A 25,457-nucleotide genomic window follows, 5' to 3' on the forward strand; every position below is an offset into this window, starting at 1 on the left:
AAAACTCCCACCACCAAGTAATGCCAATTGGAGAACAGAGAAAGAAAAGAAGAAAAATGCAAAAAGAGGTATCCATCAACACAAAGTTCCTAGAGTCTTTTGCATCCAGCCCAACGACACTCGAATCCGAGTGAGTTTCCCCAATTCAATCTTTATCAAGAGTTGATTAACACCCCCCAACACCAAGATTGCCAAATTTATTCCCAAAAAAACACACAGAACGCTTTACTCGTCGCGGTAGAACTTCTTGAAGATCAAATGCAGGAACAAATTAACATTAACCCTGACGGCGCCACCGCCCGACCCATCTCGCCCATCGCCGAAGAGATTCATGAATTGGTGGTTGTCGAACTGCGCTTGTAGTAGGCCGTCGAGCGGCACTTCTGCAAACGCGCCGGGGATCATCATGGAGCCCTGGGAGCCCTGGATTTCAAAGGTACCCGTTGAGTTGGACGAGATGGTGATGTCGAGGCGGTCCCATTGGCGCTCTGGATAGCCGGACCAGGAGATGAGGATGCCCTTTTCAGCGAGGTTGCGGGCCGAGTATTTGAAGGAGCCGAATCGATATTCCCGCCCTGCGCGCTGTAGTTCTCGCTGATGGTTGTACTGTCTTGTAAAAGGCAGGAGGAACTTCTTCTTTCCCTTTTTGGACTGCAGCGTTACCATAGCCTGCTCGATGTAGTCGTTGTAGCTCTTGAGCTGGCTCTCGAGGAAATGCGCTTTCTCGTCTAGAGCGGAGAGCGTAATCCGCACGCCCTCGAGTTCCTTGGCGCGCTGGATGCGCCGGCGGTGCTTCGTGCGGATATCGACAGCAATAGCGTTGAGCACGTCTTGATAATTGTTGAGGTGGGAGATGCGGCCTGCGCGTTGGAGATGCACCATGTTCTCCAGACAATACTGCTTGAGAGTGGGATAATCTAGATCCAGCACGGAGTTGGACCCCATATCTGTGGTGTATGTGGAGGCGGCTGAGGAGCGCACAGCGCTGTGTTTTCGTGACCGGTCTTTGTTTTGTGCGGCGAGTTCTTCGCGAACCAGGGCGTCCCAGCGGTCTTCATCCTCGGGTGTGATGGGTTTAGTCATGATTTCTGTCAGGTTTGCACCGGTTTGGACGCGGATGATGTACAGTACGTAACGCTTGGTCTCCATGAAGAGTGACTTGATTTGCGCATCGGGGTCTACACATGTCAGCGACGTGATGCAGATGGGCTAGAAAACTGCTCACCTTCTTGTTCATGGTACTTTGGGTTCAGCGTCAACGTGATCTCAGTGGAGCTGACGTGTAACAGTTCGTTTTCGTTGTTCTTTGCGCTGCCGAGTTCACGAATCACCTCACGAAGAGGGTCGTCATGGGCAGGGCAGAGAGTGGGAAGATCATCGATGACGAGATTGTGTATAGCAAACACATCTGCAAGCTTGATATACAGGGTCGGCTTCGTCCGTGCAAACAGATCGTTGAACTCGTCAATTTCAAATTGGGCCTCGGGATCACGCACGTTGATCACTGTAATGATGTTAGTTAAGCCCCTCTATCATGAGCGGTGCACTTACTATTCGACCAGATGTCCTGTAGACGATCGATAGCCTCGGTTATGTAGCTGTTGAGCGGCTGGAGGTAGAGATCCTCGCCACCAAACAACTTCCCTGATGCGATTTGACCCAGAACCTTCGCAACAGCACCCAGGTTCCGATTCATGATAGGAGACAGGCCGCGGTCAACCACGCCCCAGTGCTGTGGTTGGATCAAGGCAGGCATTATGTACGACTTCCACACCCAGTGGCCTGCGATCTGCAGGAGTTGCTCTGGCGCCTCATAAGGAAATCTTTGGCGAAGTTCTTCAAACATTTGCTGGGCGAGGTACCGGACTCCGTACGGCATTCGGTGAAGAACCTCCTCAAACACAGAGAAGTATTGGTCTGCAACATCTCGAAGATCCTGGAGGTTGTGGATAAAGGTGCCGCGCGTCTCGGGATCCTTTAGCGCTACATCTCGTGAGACATTCGGGTCGCGACGACTGCGTTGGCCAGTGCGAAGCTCTTCGTTGTTGATAGCTGACCGATAAATCTGCATCGGGTCGCTCTCCAGATCCAGGTGTTCATTTTCAATGATGTTCTCTAGGATGAGTGGGCCTAGGACTTCTTTGAGGAATTTGCGGTCCCGTGGTGATCGAACATAGTTTCCGAAGAGCTTGGCCCAGAAGAAGTTTCCACGCACAAACTCCTGTAGCGTTGCGCAGCCTTCGGTTTCCTCCGTTAGAGACCGTGCTAGCAGCTTTAGTAGCCAGTACTCTTCCCTGCGCTTCTGAGCCAACCCGAAAAGACTCATCGTCAGCTGCTCGATGCGCTTAGTATCCTTCTCGGCCATGTTTAGTTCGCGAACGCGTCTAAAGAGCCGTGCCATGTAATGAGGTTGGGTCTGCAGGGTGAAGAAGAGTTCCTGGTACTGCTCCAACTTCCTGCGAGAGTTCTTGTTGAGGGCCTTCAGATCGAATGGATCTTTCGAAGAGATGTCTTTGCTGCTGAGGAGGGTTCCAACGTTGCCGCCGAAGTGCTTCTGGTGCTTGACGACTTCGTCCAGTGTGATCTTGTTCTTCACCAGGAGCGCGATTTTGATGTCAAGTTGGTCGACGTATTGCTCAGCAAGCTCGTTCTGTCGCACGTGTTGCACGACGGTCTTTCGTAAGCGCTCGAATTCTGGAGTGTTGTTAGAAACGTATGCTTGTGGGAAGTGAAGTATGCTTTACCGATTTCCTCATCAAAGTCAATGTCGTTGTCGTTCAGAAGATGAACAAAGTTTTTGACTGTGGACACAGGAGGGTTTGTCCCGCTCGTCAAGCTCTTGTATGCTTCACCCTGTTGGCGCCCGCGGATGAAGCTCTGAACCTTGATGACCTTCTCCATGTTCTCCTTGTAGAACTGCTTCTTCTCGACGAACTTCTGTCGTATCATCATTCCACGAGCCAAGGCCTGAAGCTCAATGATAGCCTCTTCGTGCTCTTCGACCTGGCCGAGCTGCACGCCAATGTGCATGCGCAGTAACATGCCGCGTGCCACACCTTGCAGTTCGATGATCTCTGGTTCTTGTGCGTTGAGCTCGCACAGAATTTCATAGGTTTTTTGTCGTTGAACGAATCCTCGACAAGCAGACTGAAGGTCAAGGATAGTGGGTGTTTGTGCCTGAAGTGCCTTGAGATCAGAGAAGTGCCTCTGCCTTGAAAGGAAGCCGCGAATGAAGGACTGAAGAGAAAGAACAGCGCTTTGTTGATCATTCAGTTGGGCAAGGGTGTCTGCAACTTCTGAACGCATCCTGCCTCCTCTTGCTACAGCCTGCAGATCAGTGATGTTGGGCACTTCGACTTGAAGCGCTTCTTGCAGCTCCCTAACAGAGCTCCTGATAGTGTTGCCCCGAACTTGAGATTGAAGATCGGACCAATTAACATGTGAGCTTACCAGATTCTTTTGCACATCGGCGTTCTTGCCTCGAGCCATAAGGCCTCGTGCAGCGGCCTGTAGCATGGTGACAATAGACTCGTGTTGGCGAAGGCTCTCCTGGTCGGCACGCATTGATTGGCGAAGAAGCACTGCTCGGGAGACAGCCTGGAGTTGTACAGTCTGAGGCTCGCTCTCTTTCAGCTCCGTCCATTGTCGATCGACCTCATTCCGGAGAAGGGCACCACGAATCATCGACTGTACGTGTACCACGGCAGGCTCCGTGTCGCGGGTCTGCTCGTAGCGGTCGCAGACGCGTAGTCGTTCCAGTGCTCCTCGAACTGCTGCTTGGAATTGGCGTATGCCATGCTCCTGTTGCTGAATTTTCGACTTGGTGTACTGGACTTGTGCCCTGGCTTTGCGTCCTCGGAACAAATTCTGCACCTTCAGCACCTGCACTTCCTTATCCTGCCAGTACTGCTCTTCGCCTTGCAACCTGGATCGAATCAGGTATCCTCTGGCGGCGCTCTGTAGGGTCACTGCGAATCGACGCATGTCCATCCGGTAGTAGGCTATCTGTCTAGCCCAGTCACCTCGAATGCGTGCTTGCAGGTCCACAACGAGGTGCTCGTAATCCCACAGATCCTGCATCAGGTTTCCCAATCGTATCCTTTCCAGAGCGCCTCGCATTTGTGCCTGAAGGTCAACAATGATGTGTTCATTTTCGGCCAATTCGCGGTCGACGCGGTCCTCTTCGGATTCGACTGGTTCTGGCTCTGGTTCCACCTGGAAATTCGCCTGCATACCTGAGAAATTCGGCATGCTGACGCCGGATTTGTCCAGGCCTTTTTGGGTAGCCTCCAGTTCATGGTCCTCAAACTGTAGTTTACCTACGAGGTTGCCGATACGAAAGTCGACTATACCCTTCCGGAACAGTAGCCATGAAAGCGCGTGTATACAGTAGATGACTTTGGGGATATTCTTCTTCTCATACAGATCGATCAGCTCGAATCGGAACAGGTCTGGGAGCTCGACTTCAGACAAAAAGGCAAAGAAGTGGGCGTAGTTGTTCGAGTGTCGATATTGTAACTTGGGGTCCCGGAATATGCGCAACGGCTTTCCTTTGATGGCCTGTACAATCTCGGCCAAGGTCACACCGTTTCGCAGGGCTTCTTCCAATTCGACGACGGGTGGGAGATCCGAGTGGATAATGTCTTCCACCCACTCTTTTGCCTCTCCAATATGGCAGAGATATTCGTATGCTTGCAAGAATTGGCGCTGCTGATCCATCCAATTGCGACTGGACCACGCTGAGGCCGTCTTCTTCTCCCGTTGTGGGTCGGTCCGTTGCAGCCTCCTTCGCCCATGCAGACCGACCACCTGGTGCTCGGGAGACTTGATTGCAAAGTCTTCATCGCTGGCCGACTCGGCGAATTTGGACAGGGTGCGCAAGTGTCCCGTCGACGACTTCTGGAAGCTCTGCAGCTCAGGGCGCTCGAGGTGAGCTGACAGCGGACGCGATGCGTGATCGCGAGTGGGCGCGCTCGCAGAGTCTGTTCGGGAGATGGCCAGCGACAACGGTCGCGGCTTGCTAGGAGGAGAGACGGAGCCATCATAGGGTATGTATCGCAGGTTTTCGACGCTCTGTGATCGGACATGGCTGTGCGTGGGGCTGCTTGCTGTCGCGCGCGCGGGCGGTTCAGGCACTGGGGAGCTTTGTGGAGCCTGCTGGAGCGGGCGCAGCGCTTTTCGCATACTGGAGTAGGCATGCGATGGATCGGCCGCTGAGGATCCAAAGTAGTCCTCTGACCGCGGCTGCGGGAGAGCCGTTGCCTCGCTCTGGCCGCGACGGTGGCCTATGGATCCGAGTCCATTGGAAGCCTCGCTGGACCGTGTGCTTGAGCGGCTCGGTGGGTACTGGTTCGTGCCGTTGGAGTAGTTTGACGAGCCATTCGAGGCGGTAGACGTCTGTCGCAGTGGGGAGGGCGAGGTCGCGAGGTGGCCGAGTCTCGTTCGCGGGGTGTAGGTGGAGTAGCTCATGGCGATCGCGACAGTCGAGGGCGTTGCTGCGACCCAGTTCGACACGGCATACGTCGTACAGAGCAGCGAGCGGGAGTGGGTTGGCTCTCGTAGAGTTTGGGGGGTTGGAGAGGCCGTTATAGAGGCCGCGATATTACAAGTAGAGATGGAGAGGCGCCTGCCTGCAGAAACAAACACCAACAACAGACTCGACCAAGGTGCGTCAACGAGTCAAGCGATCAGGCCGGCAGTATCGCGCAGCACAGGCCAAAGAAGGTAATGCGGAATGTGCAATTAAATTGGGAGCGTAAGAGGAGAGTCGCGGGCGGCGAGGGTGCTGGAATTGGCAATGCATGTGTCGAGTCGAGTCCAAGCTTGGCCGACGCTTTGTTTATCGTGTTTGTTGATGCGGCGACGGGACCAAGGAACCGAACCGCCTCCGCGCCACCACAGACACAGACACAGACACACACGCCCATCGCTGCCCGACCCACGTCACACCGACTTGGACATTTCCGAAGCACGGCCTGAGCGCTGGTTTATAGCTTCAGGAGATACTTTGCAGTCTTTTCTTCTTCTTCCAGCAATTGGGAGATATCGTCAAACAGTCCTATAGTCCTAGCGTCGCGTCGTTGCTCGCACCACCCTCACAGATTTCCCCCCATCCATACCGGCAACACGAACCGACTTCTGCCCTCACACAACATTATCGCGCCTATTCAACAGACTTCTTTTTATCGTCTGATGCGCCATGGAAATCAACTCCTCGAACGCGTCTCGCTGCTCTGGCTGGGGACACGCTAGAGGCGGGGTCACCTGAAAGGCTTGGCACAGGAACCCACAGAAATTCTTTCTTCGCCTCGATTCCCTCCCAACTTTTCTTTCTCTTGGGAAAGCCCATAACTTTCCCCGGCCCAAGTCCTTCCACCAAGAACTGCGGTCTGTTTCGTTCAGTCAACCCTCCTACACCCTTCTCGCTTTCTCGAGAAGACCGACTTTTCACCATGCCCATTTCCAACGGCGACGCCATGACCAACACCGCCGCCGACGCCCTCGACTACTCCAAGGCGCTGGACGTGCTCAAGAACGAGTACTCGGAGCGCGATGGAATCGACATCCAGACGCTCATTGACTCGAAGAAGAACGGCGGCCTGACCTACAATGACTTCCTCATGCTCCCTGGCTACATTGGTGCGTTGCCCCTGTACTGAGAACAGCTCCACGCCCATGTACTCGATTCCAGCTCATCCTAACCATGGCATAGGCTTCCCCGCCGCTGAAGTCACCCTCGATACCCCCATCACGAAGCGCATTACCCTCAAGACTCCCTTCGTCTCCTCGCCCATGGACACCGTCACCGAGCACAACATGGCGATTCACATCGCCCTTCTTGGTGGCCTCGGTGTAATTCACCACAACTGCTCCCAAGACGACCAGGCCGAGATGGTGCGCAAGGTCAAGCGCTTCGAGAATGGCTTCATCCTGGATCCCGTCGTCATTTCGCCCACAACCACGGTTGGCCAAGCAAAGGCGCTCAAGGCCCAGTGGGGATTTGGCGGCTTTCCCGTCACAGGTGAGCATCTTCTTTTTATCATCTTGCGATTTTTCTTTTATGATGAACAACCTTCTTATATAACTTTCGTTCATCCGCAACGATTCCGTCGTGCTGTGGAGCCAAGTCTTTCTGATCTAGTCTTCTACCGCCCTCTTCTATGCATATGGAGTAAAGCGCAATCGCTGACAAATGTCCGTAGAGAATGGCACTCTCCGCTCCAAGCTCGTCGGCATCATCACTCCTCGTGACATTCAGTTCCACGACAAGCTAGAGGACCCGGTCACGGCCGTCATGTCCACAGATCTCGTCACTGCCCGCCACGGCGTAGAGCTCAAGGAGGCCAACGACATTCTCAACAAATCGAAGAAGGGCAAGCTCCCAATCGTCGATGAGAACTTCAATCTGATTGCGCTCCTGTCCCGATCTGATTTGATGAAGAACCTAAACTTCCCGCTTGCCTCCAAGCTCCCTCATTCCAAGCAATTGATTGCTGCCGCTGCCATTGGTACTCGGCCAGAGGACAAGATTCGTCTGCAGAAGCTCGTAGATGCCGGTCTTGACATTGTCGTCCTTGACAGCAGCCAGGGCAACAGCATGTACCAGGTGGAGATGATCAAGTACATCAAGGAGAAGTACCCCGAGATTGATGTGATTGGCGGAAACGTCGTCACTCGAGAGCAGGCTGCCGCGCTCATCGCCGCTGGTGCGGATGGCCTCCGAATTGGTATGGGCAGCGGAAGCGCCTGCATCACCCAGGAAGTCATGGCTGTCGGCAGGCCCCAGGCCACATCCGTCTACAACGTCACCTCCTTTGCAAGGCGCTTCGGCGTTCCCTGCATTGCGGATGGCGGTATCCAAAACGTAGGTCACATTGTCAAGGGACTCGCCATGGGTGCTTCCACCGTCATGATGGGTGGTCTCCTTGCCGGAACCACCGAGTCACCCGGAGAGTACTTTGTGAGCCGTGATGGCCAGCTTGTCAAGGCTTACCGTGGCATGGGCAGCATCGCCGCCATGGAGGACAAGAAGGCCGGAGCTGGTAGCGCCGACTCGAAGGCTAGCAACGCCGGAACTGCGCGCTACTTCTCTGAGGGTGATCGTGTTTTGGTCGCTCAGGGTGTGTCTGGATCCGTCCAGGACCGTGGCTCCATCACCAAATTCGTTCCTTACCTTATGGCTGGTGTGCAGCACTCGCTGCAAGATATTGGCCTCAAGAGCATCACAGACCTTAGCGAGGGCGTTGCCAACGGCACCGTCAGATTTGAGCTGAGAACCGCCAGTGCTCAGGCTGAGGGTAACGTCCACGGACTGCACAGCTTCGACAAGAAGCTGTATTCATAGATTCTGCAGAGAACCGGTTAGGTGTGCATTGGGAGGGCGTTCAAAGAGTGGTCAGCTGGGTTGCTGTTTCTTTTTCGGTAGACACGTGAAGATGATTTGATGGGTACATTACGGAGCAATGGATAGGCTTAAAAGCAATGATACCACGAACAACGTTCATTCTTGATAATTTACTTTAATCACTTCAATCATTGGCTGCCAATGTGACAGCTGCTGCCGGTTTTCCTCCTGTCTCGACTTGTCTACGACGTCACTCAGGGCAAAGCTCTCCCCACAACCTCGGCATCTCCCCGCGTCCAACACTCTCCAACCACACATGATGGCGCGCTACCATCCCGCATTGTCGACTCTTTTTGAGGCGAAACATGTCAAAGCCGACTTCATTCTCTTCGCTCCTCCAGGTTGAACCTAGGTTTGCAGTGTATCCAAAACCTCGCCTCGCCTGCTCTGTTGTAACACGCCCAACTTCGTTTCACTGCGTTAAGCTTCAGACAAGACGCATATCTGCAAATCAAGAGAATTGTAGCTGGAGGTTTGCTGTACAGGAAAATAATAGAATACAACGACGTAATATGTCAACACCAGCGGACCACAAACAGTCGAAGAACGCGCCGAAGACGCCACCTGTGCCACGACCAAGCGCAAGGTATGTCTTCACTCTACCTCCCTTTTAGAACCTTGCGACAACCGCCTCCCATACTGAACATATACTGACATTTCCTAGCGTCCTTCTCATATCCCCTACCAACCAGATCCTCCTCCTCCACCGCGTCTCCAAAGCATCCAGCTTCGCCTCCGCACACGTCTTCCCCGGCGGCGCATTATCAAAAACACACGACGGCGAAATACCACACGAAAATGATCTCGGACGACATCAAGACGGGCCATCATACCGCATAGCAGCCGTGCGCGAAACCTTCGAGGAGTCCGGCATCCTACTCGCCAAGAGCAAGAAGACAGGGAAGCTTTTCACCGAGATAAGCGATGAGGAGCGCGAGGAAGGAAGACGCGCAGTGCACGCCGGCAAGACCAAGTTCACCGCGCTGCTGGAGAGCTGGGGAGCGATACCAGATACCGAGGCGCTGATTCCGTTTACGCGCTGGGTTACGCCGCCCAATGTGCCCAAGCGCTTCAGCACGCAAATGTACATGTACTTTCTGCCCTTGGGCTCTACCTCACCTACCAGACATGCTACTACTTCTGCTCCCAAGGACACGCCGCCCAGCTCAGAGTTGGAGCAAGACGAGATTGTCATTCCTAACCCCACACATGACGGCGGCATAGAACACACCGCAGCACGCTTTCTCCCCCCAAACAAATGGCTCAACCTCGCGCGGCAGAACTGCATTATCCTGTTTCCACCCCAGTTCTTCCTCATGTTTATCCTCAGCCCCTATCTCGCAGCGACGATCACGTCGCCCGAGTCCCCTATTCCCTCGACACCGGACTTGCAGCTTGAACGCGAGCGGCTCCTCGCTTTCCTAGCTAAGCCGAGGATGTACGAGGGTAAGCCGGAAGTTTCGTTTGCGGAGGCGTGTATTTCTCCCATGGCGCTGGGAAAGGGCCTGTACGGCGATAAAGCGCAGGATGGCGTGGGCGGCGTGGATAAGTACACTGCTGTGCTCACGCTTGATTATCCGGGGAAGGAGGTAGATGCGCAGAGTTTGGGGAGGAAGGGGGTTCAGGAGTGGGTTGTTACGACGCGGTTCAAGGGCGAGGGGCCAAGGGATGTGGATGTTAGGCGTAGAGAAGATGTTTTGGGTAAGGGGTTTCAAAGGGTGGGGAAACTGTGAGTGAGAGGGGTTGGTGGGGGAATAGACATATTAAGCGTACGTAGACTATAGAGTGATTAACGCTTGAACTGAGCGACACGGTGATGGTCCAGACTAAGTGTCTCTCTCTCTTTCTCGGCAAATGATACTGTCAGGACCTTCTAGTATATAACTAGAGAAGTAGCAAGTAAACCAGAGGCCGTCTTAGCCTCGTTGGAGGCATGTATAATATTTTAACAATATTAGCTAGCTAAGCGTCACCTGCTTGTGTGCCTGGCATAACAGGAGGTGCAGAACGTTGCTGGAACTTTTAGTTCTAGCTTAGTATTTTACGCATTCTTTCCTACACTTTGAAAATAATAGATACCTATTGCACTTCTTGATATACAATTTCCTAGTTAAGCACTGTACAGACATCCTGGCCTAGGCGAAAATTCTGAAGGCATTGTTGGCCCTCCTTGTAAGCGGCAGAAACTTGGCTTATTAACTGAGGCAGTTAGCGTCAAGGTTTAGCACATGTTCGCTCCTAAGGGTCATCACTCGAGCTATCACAGTTCTGTCTGTGATCAATGGCATTTATCGATAGTTGACACCGTCGAGACTACAATACCGGCCCGCGGCGGAAGTCAGCTTCAAGGACTCATACCCTAGGGGCCTTGTCCAGCTTCTCTACAATGCCATCCTTGTACTTTCCTCTGCCCCATTCCAAGATTTTACTCAGAAAATGCACGAGCTCTCGTACATTGTGTGTTGTACGCCATGACCGAATACATTCCATGTAAACCGCGCCCTGGTGGTTGAAATGTACCCACAGCGTGTGTATGGGACCCGCTGTGACAATCGAGAAGCAAACATCCGAATTAGACTGATGAGTCCTATCAGAAGAAGAACCAGAATCCCATGCCACTTGACAGTCAAGATCCTGAAGGATCGCAAGCATAGAAGCACCGCTAACAGCGGCTTGGTTCTCCGCGCTGACAAGGCTCCCATTAACACTCTGTCCCTTTGCTTCTACGACTAGGAAAGGGAAACGTATACCCATATCAGCCGCATGTGGGTCGCTAAGTATTGACCCAGATGCCTGATGATCAACAAGCTGACGCTGGTTTTGTTGGCTGAATGCAGTGTGCGCGAGACCGACTGTGATATCGGGCTTTGGCGTTGATATATGGTATGGATCTGCGGCTTCACTGCTGCTAGTCGGCGCCAGAGACGGTGGCAGGGACGGTACGGGGCCGGCAAAAGTGGAGTTAATCGCTGAATCGTCTAGTGTGTTGAAACTGGGGAGGGCAGTCTGGGCTGTGTGAAAATCGCGCGTTTCGCGTTGGTCTTCGGTCTCGTTGTACGGTGTACTTGTGGGTTTGAGGGCAGCATTCCAGACTAGTCTAGTAAGTACATTACGACAGAGCAGTGGAGCACCTATGCACCTACCCTTCTCTGACATGTGCGCTTGTAATTCGTCCGGCCAAAGATCTGATAGATAAACCAGGAGGTTGTATAGGCTGGCTTTCCAATCGCCCTCGAGCGAGCAATTGCGTGCATTTCTTCGTGAATCGGTCTGGTAGCGTGCTGCGCAAGTTTCGATGCGTGCATCGTGTGTTGCTGCCGCGACCTGATCGTCCCATGACTTGATGTCCAGTATACCTCGCACCTCGTTGTCAATTACCGACGGAAGATAGCCCAATCTGTCTACAAAAACACCTGCCTGGTGCAGGTTCCGCGTACGATACGTTTGCGGGGATGTTTGCTTGCTAGGACTAGGTGTCCGAGCCCGTCGGGGGCGGCGCCCACGGTTGTTTGAAGGTGCGCTTCGAGGGGTGGGAGGTGCTGCCATCATCTCTGGATCGCAATCAGCCGTACTGGTTTCCACCCAGTGTCGGACTGATGATTGATGTGCCTTGTGATTTAACTGGGAGCAGAGCGCTTCTTCCGTCAGAGGTGGAGTCGGTGATGTACGGGGCTGATCGAGTTTTGAATATTGATTCTTGAGCCGCTTCACGCTACAAGCGCTGCCAGGATCAGTCTGCAGGCTGTCCGATTGTTTCCGCTTCATTGTATGCAGTGGAGGCGGAAGGGACAGCTACGTCGTTGATAAATGCTTGGGAGGCGGCTTCTTGGCAATGCTGGTACTCGCTTAGTAATTAGTGGCTGAGAGGCAGGAGCGACGATGGAGGCTACACGACAACAACGTTTACCAGTCGCTTGCGAACAGCCCGACAGAACATTTGGAGGTCACAATGATGAAGCTAGCAAGGGGAAGTCTGACAAGTTCTGAGGCTTTCGAGTCAGAAGACGACTACATTCAGAGGATGGAGGCACAGAGTGGCAGGTACCTTTTAAATTATCTGAGACTTCTGCTGACTAGATGCAGATATCACGTTCTTCAAAACGTACGACATAACATACGAGTTCACCGCCACGACCTTCACAAAAACTTCCCGGCTTCCAATCAAGAGTCAACGGCTTGATGGCACTCCTTTTGTATGGTATAGATCCTGGTAAGAAACAGTCACACTCATTCGGCGGGCCAGGGGAGTGAATGACCTGGCTTTCAACCACAAGATCGTGCAATAGTAACTACGGATAGGAACCATGAGCGCATCACCAATGAGGCCAGAGCCTTGGAAATAGTCTTGAAGGAGACGAAGATACCTGTTCCGCGACTGCTAGCCCATGGGAGTCATCCAGATGGTCGGAGATTTTTAATCACAGAGTTCATTGAAGGCCCCCGTCTGGACACGTTTCCTGGCCGGAGTTGCTCCAAGCCAGAGGGACAGGAGCACACAAACGGTACGTCGTGTAAAGACTGTTCAGACCAGGCTTATGCAAATGCTCTCGACTTTATTTCTGGCACAGTTATGCCACAGCTCGCAACCATGAAATCTCAATCTCGGGGTATCGATGGATTTGTTATGCCCCCCTCTTGGCTAAGCCCTGACATCCAGCCTCCGTGGACAGGAAAAGAACGCTGGAAAACTCTCCCTTTAAAGCAGCCTGAGTATGTCTTCCAACATGGTGATATCGCAGCCCATAACATCATCATGGATCCACGAACACTGAAGGTAAAGGCCTTGATTGATTTTGAGTATGCTGGATTTTACCCACCAGGAATGGAAAACTGGACTGGAACGCTTTGTCCAGATGCGTACAACAGGCGTAGCGAAAATATAGCCCATCTGATAAAGCAATTCCTTGCGACGGAGTACGTCGAATGTTACGACAAATGGAGCGACAAAATGGAGTTAAACAAGTTAACCGACCTTGGGAAACTTCCGCATCCAGATCAAGTGAGGCAGGATGGTACAGAGGATTGATTAAATGCATGACGAAGCTTCTTGAATCCTGACTTGTCTCATAGATAACCTCTCTACTTTGAATGCCTGAGTGTGACCGATGCATTCTTTGCTTCAATCAAAAGTGTTTCCTCCACAATTCAAGCACTGCGTAGTAGTGTGCGAGACAACCGCGTCACAGCCCCGGCACCTCTTCATGATAGGAGGGTTGTTTAGTATCGTGGTGTTGAAATGGCCATATGCACACTGCACATTCTCTAGAATAACCTTACAATCCCTGTTGTGCCTGCGTTTGCTTGGCAAGCCCATTAGCAAAAAGAAGTAAACAAATGGCTTATGAAAAGTTGACGCCAGTAGACTGCGGTGTACTGTTAGTATACACCGTATTGGCCGAATCTCAAGCCTGTCTCGCAACCACTGATTCTCGCTCATGCGTAACAAGTAGGCTGTAGAGAAATGCGGACGAACCCCTCTAGGACTTACCCACCCCAAGATTTTGGAGTAACCGTAGAGCTTTACAATAAATTCTTGCGCTGTGCGGAGCCCGAACGGAGAAGATTGCCTCTCCGTATGCCACATCAACGTCAAGTCACTATGCAGCTTCTATCATTTTTTCGCACGGGCGGATCCGCCACCACTCCATTCTCCATAAGCATCAGTTCATCAGTTCTGCCAATGGCATATTCCAACCGCATCCAAGTCTTCAGGCTTCCAGCGCTTGCGTTAAGTTCCCATACCCGCATTCGTCGATAAAATCGCTTTCCGGCGTACGAGCCATAACCCCCAAAACCACTGGCACCTCCATAGCATAGCCAAGGACTTTGCGGGGTTTTACCGTCATGCTGCGTTTGTTGTGGCAATAAAGCGGCAAAATCGTTCACGTGATCGTGCCCGCAGCCTACTGCTGATATGCCATAGTCAACCAAAGCGTCGTAGAAATGAGAATTGAAGCTAGGGCCCTCGGTCGGTTCCCTTCGTTGGCCGCTCCGTATACAGAGATGGCGGTCTTTGAACTCAGGTAGAGGAATGTGTATGATAACGAAAGAGAGATTACCCGCGTTTCGTAGCGATTGGAAAGTGGTCTTGAACCAATCAATTTGGCTTGGCTTGATATGATCATAGCGGTTGTTCAATGTCGTGCTCGGCAGTTTGCTGTGCGAATCCAGGAAATACAGAGTAGATACGGGGAGCTCTGATGGGGCGGGGGCCAGGATCTGAACGTAGAAGTTGCCTACACCATCAACCTGCTCTGGGCCTGGCTCGGAGAGGCTAAAGGGTAGATTCTGAAGTATTGACATCTGTGCTGTGCCTGTGCAAGATCAGCATGATCATCTTGCGGAAACGAAACTAAACCCCTTTGCAGGAGCGTGGCAGCTCTGTGTCGAATGCTATCTTTGTTAGGGTTATGTAAAAAATGATTACTTACGTGATAATGCGTGGCTTCCCTCACTATCATGATTGCCAAATACGGCAGCGAATGGAATGGAACGCTCGATGATAGGAGCGACCACCTTGAAGAGGGCAGTTTGGCTGTCTGTGATGTCGTGATGCAATTGATCTCCAGTGAGAATCACAAGGTCTGGCTTCTCTGCGTCCAATATCTCCCCAATAAATCTTACGGTAAGGGGATCAGCCTCGCTCTCCGGTAGATCGTTCCCTTGTTCATCAATAGCATCATTGCATACGCCAACACCAGTAACCATATGCGTGTCAGATATCTGGACAATCTTAAATTTGCTATCCTCCCTAACTCTCAACGGCACATCAGCAGTCAGTCTAGGCTTGGCTCTGCCGTGAAGTATGCTTAGCCTCGCAACCGGAATCTCTGGTTGAGCATTAATTTGGAGCGGAGATTGCATGAGAGTCCATTGTGGTCGTGGATCAACAGCATCTGTACCAAATAGAACCTCCACCTCTGTCACAGCCTGGTCAATGTCGCCAGCGAACTTCTTTCTCAGCACCCAAATTCCGCCAGGTCGACTGTTCCAGTGGCCTGAGCTGGAGGGGGGCCGCTCACCGGCTCTGATATCTCCAACCACCAGGGTCTCAGCCGCGAGCTCGTCTTCATTTGCCAGCGCTACATACAGCCAAGCACTGTGCTGAGAGGTATATTGGTAAAGATCCTTCTCTATACAGTGCCATGTTCGCGGGTCGAGTTCGCAGGTGGACGTCTTCGGAGGGATGATGCATACGGTTATATCTGTGACGACGTGTCGAGCAACGATAGTGGTAGTATGCGGGGCGGACGACATCGCCCTTCGATAGGGGAAATTTTGAAACGGTCGAGCGTAAGAAGCGTGAAGGCTAGTAAGACATCATAAACAGTTATTCGTTGTTTGGGTCGACCGCGGTCGGTGCATCCGACCTCAGCGATTAGGTAATAACGGTAGGCCTTGGGTAACGATCCAGGAGCAGCCCACTGGAGGAGGTTAAGGATATAACAATATAACCCCGCCATGACGCTAAGCCTGTTTGGCCACAGAAAAGAGTTCCGTAGCCGCGGGAACGAAGCCTGGGGAAGCATCCTTGCCGAAAAGGCTGATGGGCGAATGCTAGCTCTCCTCTGAGGCTGAAAGGGCTTTGGTTCATCGCTTCGCCATCTGCAGTCGTTTACTGGGACTTTTACTTTAATCTCTACTTCTTTCGAGACCCCAGTATTTACTAAAGTAGAGGCAGGTTCTGCACCTGTCTATATTTCGAATGCGCTGCGACCGGTATTGGACGTACTGTCCCCTCAGCATGCATTTGGGCCTTATTTTCGTCATTCTCTACTTTGCTTGGGATATGGCGGTGACCATACTCCCTAATCTCGGTCCTGATGATATAAGTGCTTGAAGAAAGGCAGTAACAAACAAGACAACCATTCACTTCCAACAAGGAAGACGTCATGCTCTTCATAATAGCTCCCCCACTTCTATTATCGGAATCTGCCTATAAGGTATTGCCTGGACAACATCTAAAATGAGTCAGCTGCGTGTTATGTAAAGAGTTCCTGGCACATACTGCTCATATCCCCCTCGAATTTCTCGTACTTCCTCAGTCTAAGAAAGAGAATATGAGAAAGGCAACTCGCTAGGAGCTTACCTGAAAGATCAATAATTCCTCTTCCTGTAATAATAGAACTTAATTCACTAGTCTATGCATACAAGTTGTAATAGATTATATATCCCCTAATGCTTTATCTAGGCAGTAGCATGCGTATATATATATAAGATACTAGCGGGTATAGCACCTGAACTGTAGTTTTATACTGATCTCTCCTACTGCGTTGTATGATCCGCTCTAGCGTTGACTTTACTTTCAAAGGCAATGAAGAGAAGATATCAAAAGGTCAGCACTTACAAGAAATCGCGCCTAAATCATATCCCAACAGTTTACTTTCTTGGTTTGAAAGTAAAGTCAACGCTAGAGCGGATCATACAACGCAGTAGGAGAAATCCCAACAGTTTACAAAAGGAAGACGACTCTGACCTTACAGCCTGCGCCCTCTGCTTTCTTCACCTGGGCTCGGGCTTCCACTTCCATTCCCATTAATCGCACCATAGTCGTTCACACGAACCTCGTTCGCGCCAGGCATAAGCACCTCCCTGGCGCCCTGAGCCTCCTCTTCAATATTGTCTCTCAGAATCCTATGGCTACGTCGCCAAACAAAAGCGACAAGTGCGATACCCACCAGCAACGCCAGGCCAAGGAGGATAATGTTGACGGGGACAGGATCGTTGCGAAAGGCCTTGTGCGTTGCGGCGTCGAGTGCGGATTGCGAGAAGTTGAATAGGCCGGCAAGACAGATGATTAGGCCGTAGACTTTGCCGAAGGTGGCGAAGCCAAAGACTTTGGCGGAGTAGTCGCTACGAGCGTGTTAGTGGCATATTGGTGGTTAGTTCAAGCGTGACATGGAGGACTTACGAGACAGCAGTGTAGTACAGCGGGCGATACAGAACGAAGAGAGCAATGTTCGAGTACGCTGCCCACGTTTCGGGGATGACGCCTAGAACACCGATTGCTGTCGCAGTAGATACGAGCATGGCTAGGGTGAAGGTAGTACTCGTGTTATCCAGCAGCAGACCAATGAAGGGAACCGAAATAACACCGCCAACGGGTAGTGCGACGTCGAAGAAATTGTTGATCTCAACGGCCTTGTCGTAGTTATGGAAAATGTATGTGTACTGCGTCCGAATAGTAGCGACGAAGTAATTGATCCTCGTCATTTGCAGAACCGTGAACAAAGTGATGAGAACGAACCACGGTGTGCGGATTTGCTGTGCGGCAGTGCGTCCGTGTAGTGCACCCCACACGCCTGATGTGTTCTTCTTCCTCTCTTCCTCTTGTGCTTGATTTGCGCCGTCTTTGGTGCCAATGAGGGTTGTGATCTCACTGACAATGCTGTCACGGTGCGCGCGACGGGATTCTTGTAGACGTTGGACTGTAGCTTCGTCTTCAATGTCATCATCCGAGTCGTGGATGAGATGTTCTTCTTCTGCTTGGGTAACGAGCTCGCCGACAGTCTTGTAGGACACAGATGGCATAAAAAGTACTTGGACAGTCAAGATAAATGCCGGTACAATGAGGTAGATGAGGAAGAACTTCTTAAGCGTGAATCCGCCATTGGTAGCCTGGTAGAGCAATCGGTAGATTAGGAAGATTGCGCTCGAGGTATCGAAAGCTCCAGTGAGAAGGGCCAGGATAAGTCCAGAGTATCGCGGGAACGTGTTGCTGAGCTGGAAGGAGGAAATGAATATAAATGGTCCGCCCAATGCCATGAACAGGTATGCGGGGATATATGCATCGAATGGCAACTGCGCCGCAAACGCGAAAAGCAGTGAACCGAGAGTGATGGATATGGCGCCGGTTATGCCACATACGCGCGGCCCGAAGCGATCGAGAATCGTACCAACAGGCAATGCGACGACGTTGGTGGAAACGGCAGCAATTGTGAACATGAGGTTGAGCCTGCTCTCGTGTCAGCATCGCACCTTCCACTCCAAAGATGGATTACGTACCGGAGCTCCTGCTCATAGCACACAATGACATTCTGGTCAAGCTCCTCCTTTGTGCACTGATTTCTGTATACGCCCTCCTCGAGAAGTACCGGTTTTATCGCGGCGTACCCGAAGACGACGCCGGCGGCGAAGAGGCAGTAGATAACGGCGAAGAAGACCTGGACTACGGGCGATTAGCTCCTATGTCTCCAACTCCTGCATGTGGGTATTTGCGTACGCAGTCTCTTCCACTTGGGCACTTCGAAGGCGCCGATTGTTGCTTCTTCACCCGTAGGCTCTGTCCATGTTCCCACGGGGTTGAAAGACATCTTACGGTGCCTCGAGTCCGGACTCGCCTCTCTACTCCACGGCTCGTGCTCCTCCATAGCCGTGAGGCGCTGGGAGAGAGACATTTTGTGCTACTCTTTCTTCCGTTCTCCTCTAGGAACACCGCAGTTCGTCAGTGTATGATGCCTCCAACCTTCTATCGTGCTATCGGTGGCGGCTATCGCTCAAGCTTCGCAAAATTTAGGCGGGGGATGACGTCTGCGCTAGCTTATCTCCGGCAATTGGCTCACCCAAGCATAGTAGATCTGACGACGCAAAGGCAAAGGGCAACAATGGGAAGCAGAAGTGAAGGATCTGGGTCCTATATACAAAGTCATGGCGTGCGAATGGTAAGAAGCGGGGATGTCTGGCTGCATGCCGAGAGGTGCATGAGGCGTCGAGGTCCAAAGTCCTGGGTTCCGCGTGATCGCAGTGCAGGCAACCGCCAGATTCTATTACGCATAACACGGGTGAGGCGCCTGACATGGAAATGTGAGCTCATCTCTTACAGTCTCTACCCAAACAGTTACATTTGTTCCCTTGAAGTTAGAGCCGCTGTTCTCGAGACGATCTCAGAGCTTCAATCGTCCAGCCAATGGCTTCGCAGGCCAGCCGCGGAAGGAGAGCTCTGACCACTGTGCATATCACATAATTCTCTCTCCCCTCTCCACCACTGATGCACGATGACCAACTCCTGCACCTTGTGACTGCGTGACTGCAAATTTTCAATTACGTTACAAGAGGGCAGAAGCCAGCACGGTATTTGCACTACGATATTCGAGGATATTTGCTCTTGCCATTGCGTATCCCAAGGTTCTGTGGCGTCATGGCTGTTGTGTGTTATCGGGAATTTAACAGCATACAAGTTATCTCGTAAAATACTTTTCGTATAACTCGATATTTCTAAAATTCCTTAGCAGTCTTGCTTCATATGTCAAGCTAAGTACAAGTGGTTTTAGCCTGCGATTCTTGAATGACACTCCCCGTGTTAAGGAGTCATACTTTGCAAAAGACTATGGGTCAGCAACGAGTCGTTCATGCAGTTGTCACCGAAGACTCGTATGCCATATCTTGCTGCATTAGGTCTCTCAAACTGATAGAATTCCAAAGTTAACCCTCTGTATGTGCACAATTTACCGTAACCGCCAAAATCCCCAGTCCACATTCACTAAGCCCCGATGCATCCTACAACCCCACAATGAAACCAATACCTCACCTCTCGTATAGCCCTCAACATTCACCAGCCCGCATTTGCCCATCCAAATCAAGCTCGAGCCTTCACTGACACACCAGCCCTCTGCTAGTCCCTCCAGCCCCTATTCACCCTGTACTTTTTTACGCCAGTCCTCTATCCGCTGACAGTTCGCGCAAAACACACCCATTGTCCTTAGACGACCTTCAAGCACGCCGCACCAACCCGGTTGACGATCGCCACGATAGATCAGGACATTGGGGTTTTCGTGACTTTGGCAGTACGTGCTGTGCACAATAGCGGTGTTTTGGAGCACCTTCGAGCATTGATGGGGTGGATCTAATTTATAGTTCTCACAGACGTATTCATACTGTTCGCACATGTTGCTGGGCTTGAAGTTAGACTTTTGTTGGTTGGTGTTAAATGCTCGCTCGCTGGCTCGAGGTTTCTAGTAAGTGTTCGTGTCGCTGTCGTTTGTAGTATAAATGATAGCTCGATTGTCTTGATACTGGTCCTGTTTGTAGATTGTTGATCGTAGTATGTTGGTGGAGGAAGGAAGACAAATGCTGCCACACTGGAGCTTTTATACTTGGTATACAACATGGAACAGTCAGTTACTTTGACTCCCGAATGCGTGACTGTGGATGACTGACTAGCTCGATGCATGGGGATAAGACTCAATGTGACTAGTATATGGAGTAAACCTGCACCAAGAGTCAAAGTCGGTCATGAAAGGCATGATCAGAGGCACAGAGGACTAAAAGTGCATGTGAAATGCGTTGATAGATCACAAAGATGTATTGGTTTTGGAGGGTCTTGCCCAGTAATGATCCATTAGGATTAAAGACATTCAATGTCTAAACAGAATATAACAAAACAAAGATAAAAAGACTCCAAACTCCCTTGTAATGACCTTTTTTTGTTGACTTGACAAATATGAGGAAAAAGACGTAGAAGGCTGGCAGAGGACGCTCTTGGTTGACCATTCCTTTTGTTCGTGCGTCGCGTTCGTTGATGTAGCAACATGCGACCCTAGTGGACGCCACGTTTAGGCTTCCTCAACGGTCTTGGGGGCAGGCTTCTTGTTCTTGTACCAGAGAGTTGGGAGAAGTGTACACGATACTGTGAACAAGATGCTATGTAGGGTTAGTGTACGTTTGCATTAGATCATGTTGCGTGGACTTACCAGAGAGCAATAGCCATACCCCAAACAGTCTTGGCCTGGAAGCAGTTGGTGCGCGTAACACCAGCCCAGTGGCGCAAGTCCAAGCCGGCTCCCGAAGTGTTGAGGTTCTGGGCCGCGGCTGTGACGAAAGCGTATGCGTACTGGGCATCGACTTCCTTGGACGACTTGCCAATGACGTAGCAGTTAAGGAAGGACATCGGCTTGCCGAGGGTGACTGCGCAGACGATGAAGGCGATGAGAAGCAGGGAGTCAACACCGGTCATGACAAGCAGGCCGAGATTGGCATGAGACCAGTAGTAGCCAACAGACACCATGATGTACAGTGTTGCGATACAGGTCTATGACCAAGTTAGAGGCAGTTTTGATAATTTGATGAGAAGAACATACCACACTGAGCGTCCCGACGAATTCTTTGGGTGGCTCAACACCGGTCGTAACGATCATCTGAACGAAATTGGAGGTGATACCGATGACGATGATCATGCAGATGGCCTGGAGGACGCGGACCATGAGAAACATCTTGCTCAAAGGCATGGCTCCGTAGCTTGGGACAGGCATGATGACTGGCTGAAGTGATTGTTCTGGTGGAAAGAGGCTCGGGGAGTGTGGCTAAGGATCGGATGTCGTGAAGAACGGACGAAGCTGGTTTGTGCAACAAGGAATGTATTGCGATCTGCACAGCAGGATGAAGAGAGTGTCGTGTATTAGACAAGAAGCAAATGAATGAGACCCAAGTAGGAGACAAGGAAACAAGGAAATAAGAAAGACAGAAAGGAAACTCGCGAAGTGAGTTGGTAATGAGATGGATGCTGATGTGTTTGGTGATTGTAAGTGAGCTGCCCCAGTTTGTCTTATATATCCAAGATCTGGGTTGCTACCTCAACAACTGCATCAAAATGGCATAGCTGAAATCGCTGCTATTCTTACTCTCGCCTGTCTGGACTCCAGTGGTTTCAAGGTATCTCGAGTAGTCGCTGGACGTACCAATGAGAAGCGAGAACGGCGATGCTTCAGAAATTGTCCGAGCTGCCGCATTGACGTTCTGTGGCGGCTACAGCAGGGCCAGTCCAAACATCAATTCTGGGGAAGCCACTCATATACGAGACATCTCAGCGGTACCTGAAGGATCTGGAGCCCATCTCGCTTCGTGAATCGAGTGGATGAGAGACTGAGTTGCGGCTGTCGCTCTGCTTCCCCGACTCCACCTCAACTTCCTGCCCAGTCTCGCGCGCGGGAGCTATGCTTAGAAAATGTTGAGGCTCAATCAAATGCGCTGGAGCATGAAACTGTACCTGAGCGGATCGTTCTGTAATGGCGTGTTGGCGTTGCTGAGGAACGCAGGAGTTGATGAGAGGACAGCTGGGGTACACACGTCAATGCTAGCACAGACAGTTGGTACTTCTCCGTGCGTATTGGTCAGGGGCCTATGTGCGATAGTTTATGAAAGGCTGTCGCGTCAAGTTATGAACCATAGGGCGTGGTTCTTGTTGTGTTGCCGTTGTGCTAGGTGTCAACGCGTTGGACGCTTGCAACGGAAGCAGCACTAGCATTCACATAGCCTCCTTCTTACCTATCTCGCCAGGTCAACGTTGTACATCTTCCAGGTGCATGGCCAGCTCTTGTATAGTGTCATACAAGGCCAATACATGTAAAGTTCCTCGTGCATCTAGTTCCTGGCGAGCAAGCACGAGCTGTTGATAGCCACATTCGGTGTCTCTCTCGCACTTTAGAAGGCACATAATACGTCTGGTTTGAATAGTCTATAGTGAGCGAAGATAGATGGTACGACGGCACTGAGCCAATTGATGATAGTGAGAGTGGTGTTGAGGACAGCGATAAACAAGTGGATCGAGGGTTGAAGCTCCCCACTTCCTGACCTCGGGTAGCTCTAATACGGCAAGTCCTGCCGACAAGATAGCTATATCCGCAGGTATGCGCTCTGCATAAAGACATCGACATGTTGCTGATAGATATTCCAAAGCCCTGTCTTTCAGAGCCCCTCACATTCCAGTCCTCCAAATTGGACTTGCGCCGTGAACAGCATGGGTCTTCTAGAGTATAGACAACACAAGCTTGACTGGTATGCAGTCCCACCTTTGCGCACGACCTCGGTAGCAACATGAGCTAATGTTGTCGTAGCCAGCGCAAGCAGTCCGAGCGAGCCTCCAAGATCGCAACGCTCCCCACGTCCTACCTATACCCGCTGTCCCCGCAAGAGCGTACCATACTCGGCCGACCCATTCAAGAGCTTGTTCAAGATGTACACAAGCAGATCGCCAGCCCCGTCGACATTCTACGCGCATACGGAAAGGTCGCAATCAAGGCGCACGAGAAGACAAACTGCTTGACCGAGATACTGTTTCCAGAAGCTGAAGAATGGGCAGCGAAGGAGATCAACTTGAAGGGACCGCTTGCAGGCATTCCGGTCTCGTTGAAGGACTCGATACAGGTCAAGGGCTTTGATATCTCGGTTGGGTACTCAAGAAACGTAGGGAAACCGTATGCGGATGATGGCGCCATGGTGAAGCTGCTGAAGGATGCCGGCGCGATACCATTCGTCAAGACCAACCTTCCTACTACCCTGCTCTCCTTCGAATCGACGAACGACGTATGGGGTCAATGCAAGAACCCACATAATGACAAGTACTCGCCTGGAGGCTCTACGGGAGGAGAGTCAGCGCTTTTGGCTTTTGGTGGCAGTCGCATAGGCATTGGCTCAGACGTTGCGGGCTCTGTCCGTGTCCCGGCACACTTCTCTGGCTGCTACTCGTTACGCTGCTCGACTGGACGATGGCCAAAGGTTGGAATGAATACCAGTATGGCTGGCCAGGAAGGCATCCCAAGTGTCTTCAGCCCTATGGCGCGGACGTTGAACGATTTGACGTACTTCACACGTAGCTTCGTGCAGATGAAGCCCTGGAACTATGACTACACTGTTCACCCTCTGCCGTGGAGAGAGGACACGGAGACTGAATTCAAGGACAAGAAGAAGCTCCGCATAGGCGTAATGCGGACTGATCACGTCGTAGATCCCTCACCTGCGTGCGCGCGTGCATTGGACGAGGTCGCCAAAGCTCTCGCTGCTGAAGGCCACGAGGTCTTCGATGTTGAGCCTCCATCTCCATATGAAGCCTTGTATCTAGCATCACAGCTTCTCCTCAGTGACGGCGGCAATGTATTCATGTCTCATTTCCGTACCGGCGAGTGGAATGACCTCGGCGCAGCACAGATGGTAAAGTACATGCGTCTGCCCCGCTTCATCAAGTATTGCCACTACCTTTGGGTGAAATACGTAAAAGGAGATGGTATATGGGCTGGGTTACTACGTGACTGGCACCCCAAGACTGCACACGAGTATTGGCAACTTGCTGGCAAGCGCGAAGCCTACAAGGCCAGGTTCTTCACCTGGTGGACCGAAGAAGCCAAGATGGATGTCATGCTCACGCCACCAAATGCAACCCCTGCGGTACCGCATGGTGGTATGCATGACGCCGTGAGCAGCTGTGGATACACATTCCTGTTTAATCTTGTGGGTGGTCCTCCATTTCTCCACTTCCTTTCCTTCCGCTAATCTCGATGCAGCTCGACTATACCACGGGTATCCTGCCAGTAACGCATGTCGACCCCGTCCAAGATGCACTTCCGTCGACTTTCAAATTCGACAAACTCAATGGTGTCGCACAAGGTGCATACAAACACTACGATGCTGTGAAGATGGCTGGGCTACCTGCCGCTGTGCAAGTTGTCGGTCGCAGACTAGAAGAGGAAAAGGTACTCGCTATTATGGAGAGAGTTGAGGACGCACTCGATAGCCACGGTGGAAGATATCAGCTGCTAGAGGTAGATTAGGGATTGCGAGTCAGAATGGTCCGGATACGGGAGATGCTGGTTGCTTAGTGAAACTTATGCTGCTCCGTGGAGGCTCGATTAGTATTCAGAGATATTGTATATAGATGTCAAGCTTGGTCGCCTACAGCAACACACTGCATCTTCTCTCAGACAGCAAGGGCGTGGAACCCAAACCATTCAGCTTGTTTACCATTCAATACCTCAGTCTTCGAGACGTGGCTAGAGTACGCTGGCCCGCCGAAGAGCGTCCAGCGCATTTGTCCCAACAGAAGGGTGCAGCTCCTGTTCCAGAGCCCGTTTCCGTTTCTGTCTCCACGCAGACTACGCGCTTTACAGCTTGACTTGTATTTGGAATTCTTCTCGTCAATTAGTGTTATCTCACATCCCATCTCGTGTCGGCCAACGAATCGGCGACAGCTCAGATCTCAACTGCCCCACCTTCGTCATCGCTTCCTAAGTAAGCTCTTCGACTGCCCCTCACCGACTAGCGGCCCAAGCTTCTAAAGCTCTTGGGG

At 51.6% G+C, this 25,457-nt stretch overlaps 9 protein-coding genes across 9 annotated transcripts; 4 read left to right on the top strand and 5 right to left on the bottom strand.

Annotated features, from left to right (window-relative positions):
- Nucleotides 1-225: 225 nt before the first annotated feature.
- K460DRAFT_284926 (uncharacterized protein) lies at nucleotides 226-5,184 on the bottom strand (the record flags this gene model as incomplete). The annotated part of the gene is made up of 4 exons (XM_040928777.1): nucleotides 226-1,178; nucleotides 1,226-1,504; nucleotides 1,552-2,694; nucleotides 2,745-5,184. The coding sequence occupies 4 exons, from the start codon at nucleotides 5,182-5,184 to the stop codon at nucleotides 226-228; spliced, it is 4,815 nt and encodes a 1,604-aa protein (XP_040788852.1).
- A 1,069-nt stretch (nucleotides 5,185-6,253) lies between these two features.
- K460DRAFT_367094 (IMP dehydrogenase) lies at nucleotides 6,254-8,492 on the top strand. The gene is made up of 3 exons (XM_040933501.1): nucleotides 6,254-6,639; nucleotides 6,713-7,021; nucleotides 7,203-8,492. Exons 1-3 carry the CDS (start codon nucleotides 6,453-6,455, stop codon nucleotides 8,342-8,344), a joined length of 1,638 nt encoding a protein of 545 aa, XP_040788853.1. The 5' UTR covers nucleotides 6,254-6,452; the 3' UTR covers nucleotides 8,345-8,492.
- Nucleotides 8,493-8,916: 424 nt separating this feature from the next.
- Nucleotides 8,917-10,137, top strand: K460DRAFT_281749 (uncharacterized protein; the record flags this gene model as incomplete). Its single annotated transcript, XM_040928516.1, has 2 exons — nucleotides 8,917-8,990; nucleotides 9,069-10,137. 2 exons carry the CDS (start codon nucleotides 8,917-8,919, stop codon nucleotides 10,135-10,137), a joined length of 1,143 nt encoding a protein of 380 aa, XP_040788854.1.
- A 619-nt stretch (nucleotides 10,138-10,756) lies between these two features.
- On the bottom strand, nucleotides 10,757-12,169 carry K460DRAFT_284013 (uncharacterized protein; the record flags this gene model as incomplete). Its single annotated transcript, XM_040928703.1, has 2 exons — nucleotides 10,757-11,496; nucleotides 11,548-12,169. 2 exons carry the CDS (start codon nucleotides 12,167-12,169, stop codon nucleotides 10,757-10,759), a joined length of 1,362 nt encoding a protein of 453 aa, XP_040788855.1.
- A 135-nt stretch (nucleotides 12,170-12,304) lies between these two features.
- K460DRAFT_367097 (uncharacterized protein) lies at nucleotides 12,305-13,637 on the top strand. The gene is made up of 3 exons (XM_040933502.1): nucleotides 12,305-12,441; nucleotides 12,488-12,614; nucleotides 12,704-13,637. Exons 1-3 carry the CDS (start codon nucleotides 12,354-12,356, stop codon nucleotides 13,428-13,430), a joined length of 942 nt encoding a protein of 313 aa, XP_040788856.1. The 5' UTR covers nucleotides 12,305-12,353; the 3' UTR covers nucleotides 13,431-13,637.
- A 356-nt stretch (nucleotides 13,638-13,993) lies between these two features.
- Nucleotides 13,994-15,661, bottom strand: K460DRAFT_283453 (Metallo-dependent phosphatase; the record flags this gene model as incomplete). The annotated part of the gene is made up of 2 exons (XM_040928657.1): nucleotides 13,994-14,718; nucleotides 14,836-15,661. The coding sequence occupies 2 exons, from the start codon at nucleotides 15,659-15,661 to the stop codon at nucleotides 13,994-13,996; spliced, it is 1,551 nt and encodes a 516-aa protein (XP_040788857.1).
- An 899-nt stretch (nucleotides 15,662-16,560) lies between these two features.
- K460DRAFT_313602 (MFS general substrate transporter) lies at nucleotides 16,561-19,075 on the bottom strand. Its single transcript, XM_040930251.1, has 4 exons — nucleotides 18,627-19,075; nucleotides 18,410-18,572; nucleotides 17,316-18,359; nucleotides 16,561-17,257 (listed from the first exon to the last, which is right to left on the bottom strand). The coding sequence occupies exons 1-4, from the start codon at nucleotides 18,799-18,801 to the stop codon at nucleotides 16,882-16,884; spliced, it is 1,758 nt and encodes a 585-aa protein (XP_040788858.1). The 5' UTR covers nucleotides 18,802-19,075; the 3' UTR covers nucleotides 16,561-16,881.
- Nucleotides 19,076-20,658: 1,583 nt separating this feature from the next.
- K460DRAFT_386585 (uncharacterized protein) lies at nucleotides 20,659-22,047 on the bottom strand. Its single transcript, XM_040935607.1, has 3 exons — nucleotides 21,481-22,047; nucleotides 21,094-21,431; nucleotides 20,659-21,043 (listed from the first exon to the last, which is right to left on the bottom strand). Exons 1-3 carry the CDS (start codon nucleotides 21,649-21,651, stop codon nucleotides 20,956-20,958), a joined length of 597 nt encoding a protein of 198 aa, XP_040788859.1. The 5' UTR covers nucleotides 21,652-22,047; the 3' UTR covers nucleotides 20,659-20,955.
- A 1,058-nt stretch (nucleotides 22,048-23,105) lies between these two features.
- On the top strand, nucleotides 23,106-25,392 carry K460DRAFT_313607 (amidase signature enzyme). Its single transcript, XM_040930252.1, has 3 exons — nucleotides 23,106-23,173; nucleotides 23,233-24,622; nucleotides 24,676-25,392. Exons 1-3 carry the CDS (start codon nucleotides 23,136-23,138, stop codon nucleotides 24,940-24,942), a joined length of 1,695 nt encoding a protein of 564 aa, XP_040788860.1. The 5' UTR covers nucleotides 23,106-23,135; the 3' UTR covers nucleotides 24,943-25,392.
- The last annotated feature ends 65 nt before the right edge of the window (nucleotides 25,393-25,457 follow it).

This window comes from Cucurbitaria berberidis (genome assembly GCF_010015615.1).
Source record: "Cucurbitaria berberidis CBS 394.84 unplaced genomic scaffold K460scaffold_3, whole genome shotgun sequence".
Taxonomy (NCBI): Eukaryota; Fungi; Ascomycota; class Dothideomycetes; order Pleosporales; family Cucurbitariaceae; genus Cucurbitaria; species Cucurbitaria berberidis.

Coding starts and splice junctions, on each gene's coding strand:
- K460DRAFT_313602 (XM_040930251.1), bottom strand. CDS start 18,801: ATGTCTCTCTCCCAGCGCCTCACGGCTATGGAGGAGCACGAGCCGTGG. Junction 18,573..18,626: donor GCCCAAGTGGAAGAGACTGC/GTACGCAAATAC, acceptor AATCGCCCGTAG/TCCAGGTCTTCTTCGCCGTT. Junction 18,360..18,409: donor TGCTATGAGCAGGAGCTCCG/GTACGTAATCCA, acceptor ACACGAGAGCAG/GCTCAACCTCATGTTCACAA.
- K460DRAFT_313607 (XM_040930252.1), top strand. CDS start 23,136: ATGGGTCTTCTAGAGTATAGACAACACAAGCTTGACTG. Junction 23,174..23,232: donor AGACAACACAAGCTTGACTG/GTATGCAGTCCC, acceptor ATGTTGTCGTAG/CCAGCGCAAGCAGTCCGAGC. Junction 24,623..24,675: donor ACACATTCCTGTTTAATCTT/GTGGGTGGTCCT, acceptor ATCTCGATGCAG/CTCGACTATACCACGGGTAT.
- K460DRAFT_386585 (XM_040935607.1), bottom strand. CDS start 21,651: ATGCCTGTCCCAAGCTACGGAGCCATGCCTTTGAGCAAGATGTTTCTC. Junction 21,432..21,480: donor TCGTCGGGACGCTCAGTGTG/GTATGTTCTTCT, acceptor ACTTGGTCATAG/ACCTGTATCGCAACACTGTA. Junction 21,044..21,093: donor GGTATGGCTATTGCTCTCTG/GTAAGTCCACGC, acceptor AACCCTACATAG/CATCTTGTTCACAGTATCGT.
- K460DRAFT_367094 (XM_040933501.1), top strand. CDS start 6,453: ATGCCCATTTCCAACGGCGACGCCATGACCAACACCGCCGCCGACGCC. Junction 6,640..6,712: donor CATGCTCCCTGGCTACATTG/GTGCGTTGCCCC, acceptor ACCATGGCATAG/GCTTCCCCGCCGCTGAAGTC. Junction 7,022..7,202: donor TGGCGGCTTTCCCGTCACAG/GTGAGCATCTTC, acceptor AAATGTCCGTAG/AGAATGGCACTCTCCGCTCC.
- K460DRAFT_367097 (XM_040933502.1), top strand. CDS start 12,354: ATGATGAAGCTAGCAAGGGGAAGTCTGACAAGTTCTGAGGCTTTCGAG. Junction 12,442..12,487: donor GAGGATGGAGGCACAGAGTG/GCAGGTACCTTT, acceptor GACTAGATGCAG/ATATCACGTTCTTCAAAACG. Junction 12,615..12,703: donor TTTGTATGGTATAGATCCTG/GTAAGAAACAGT, acceptor AACTACGGATAG/GAACCATGAGCGCATCACCA.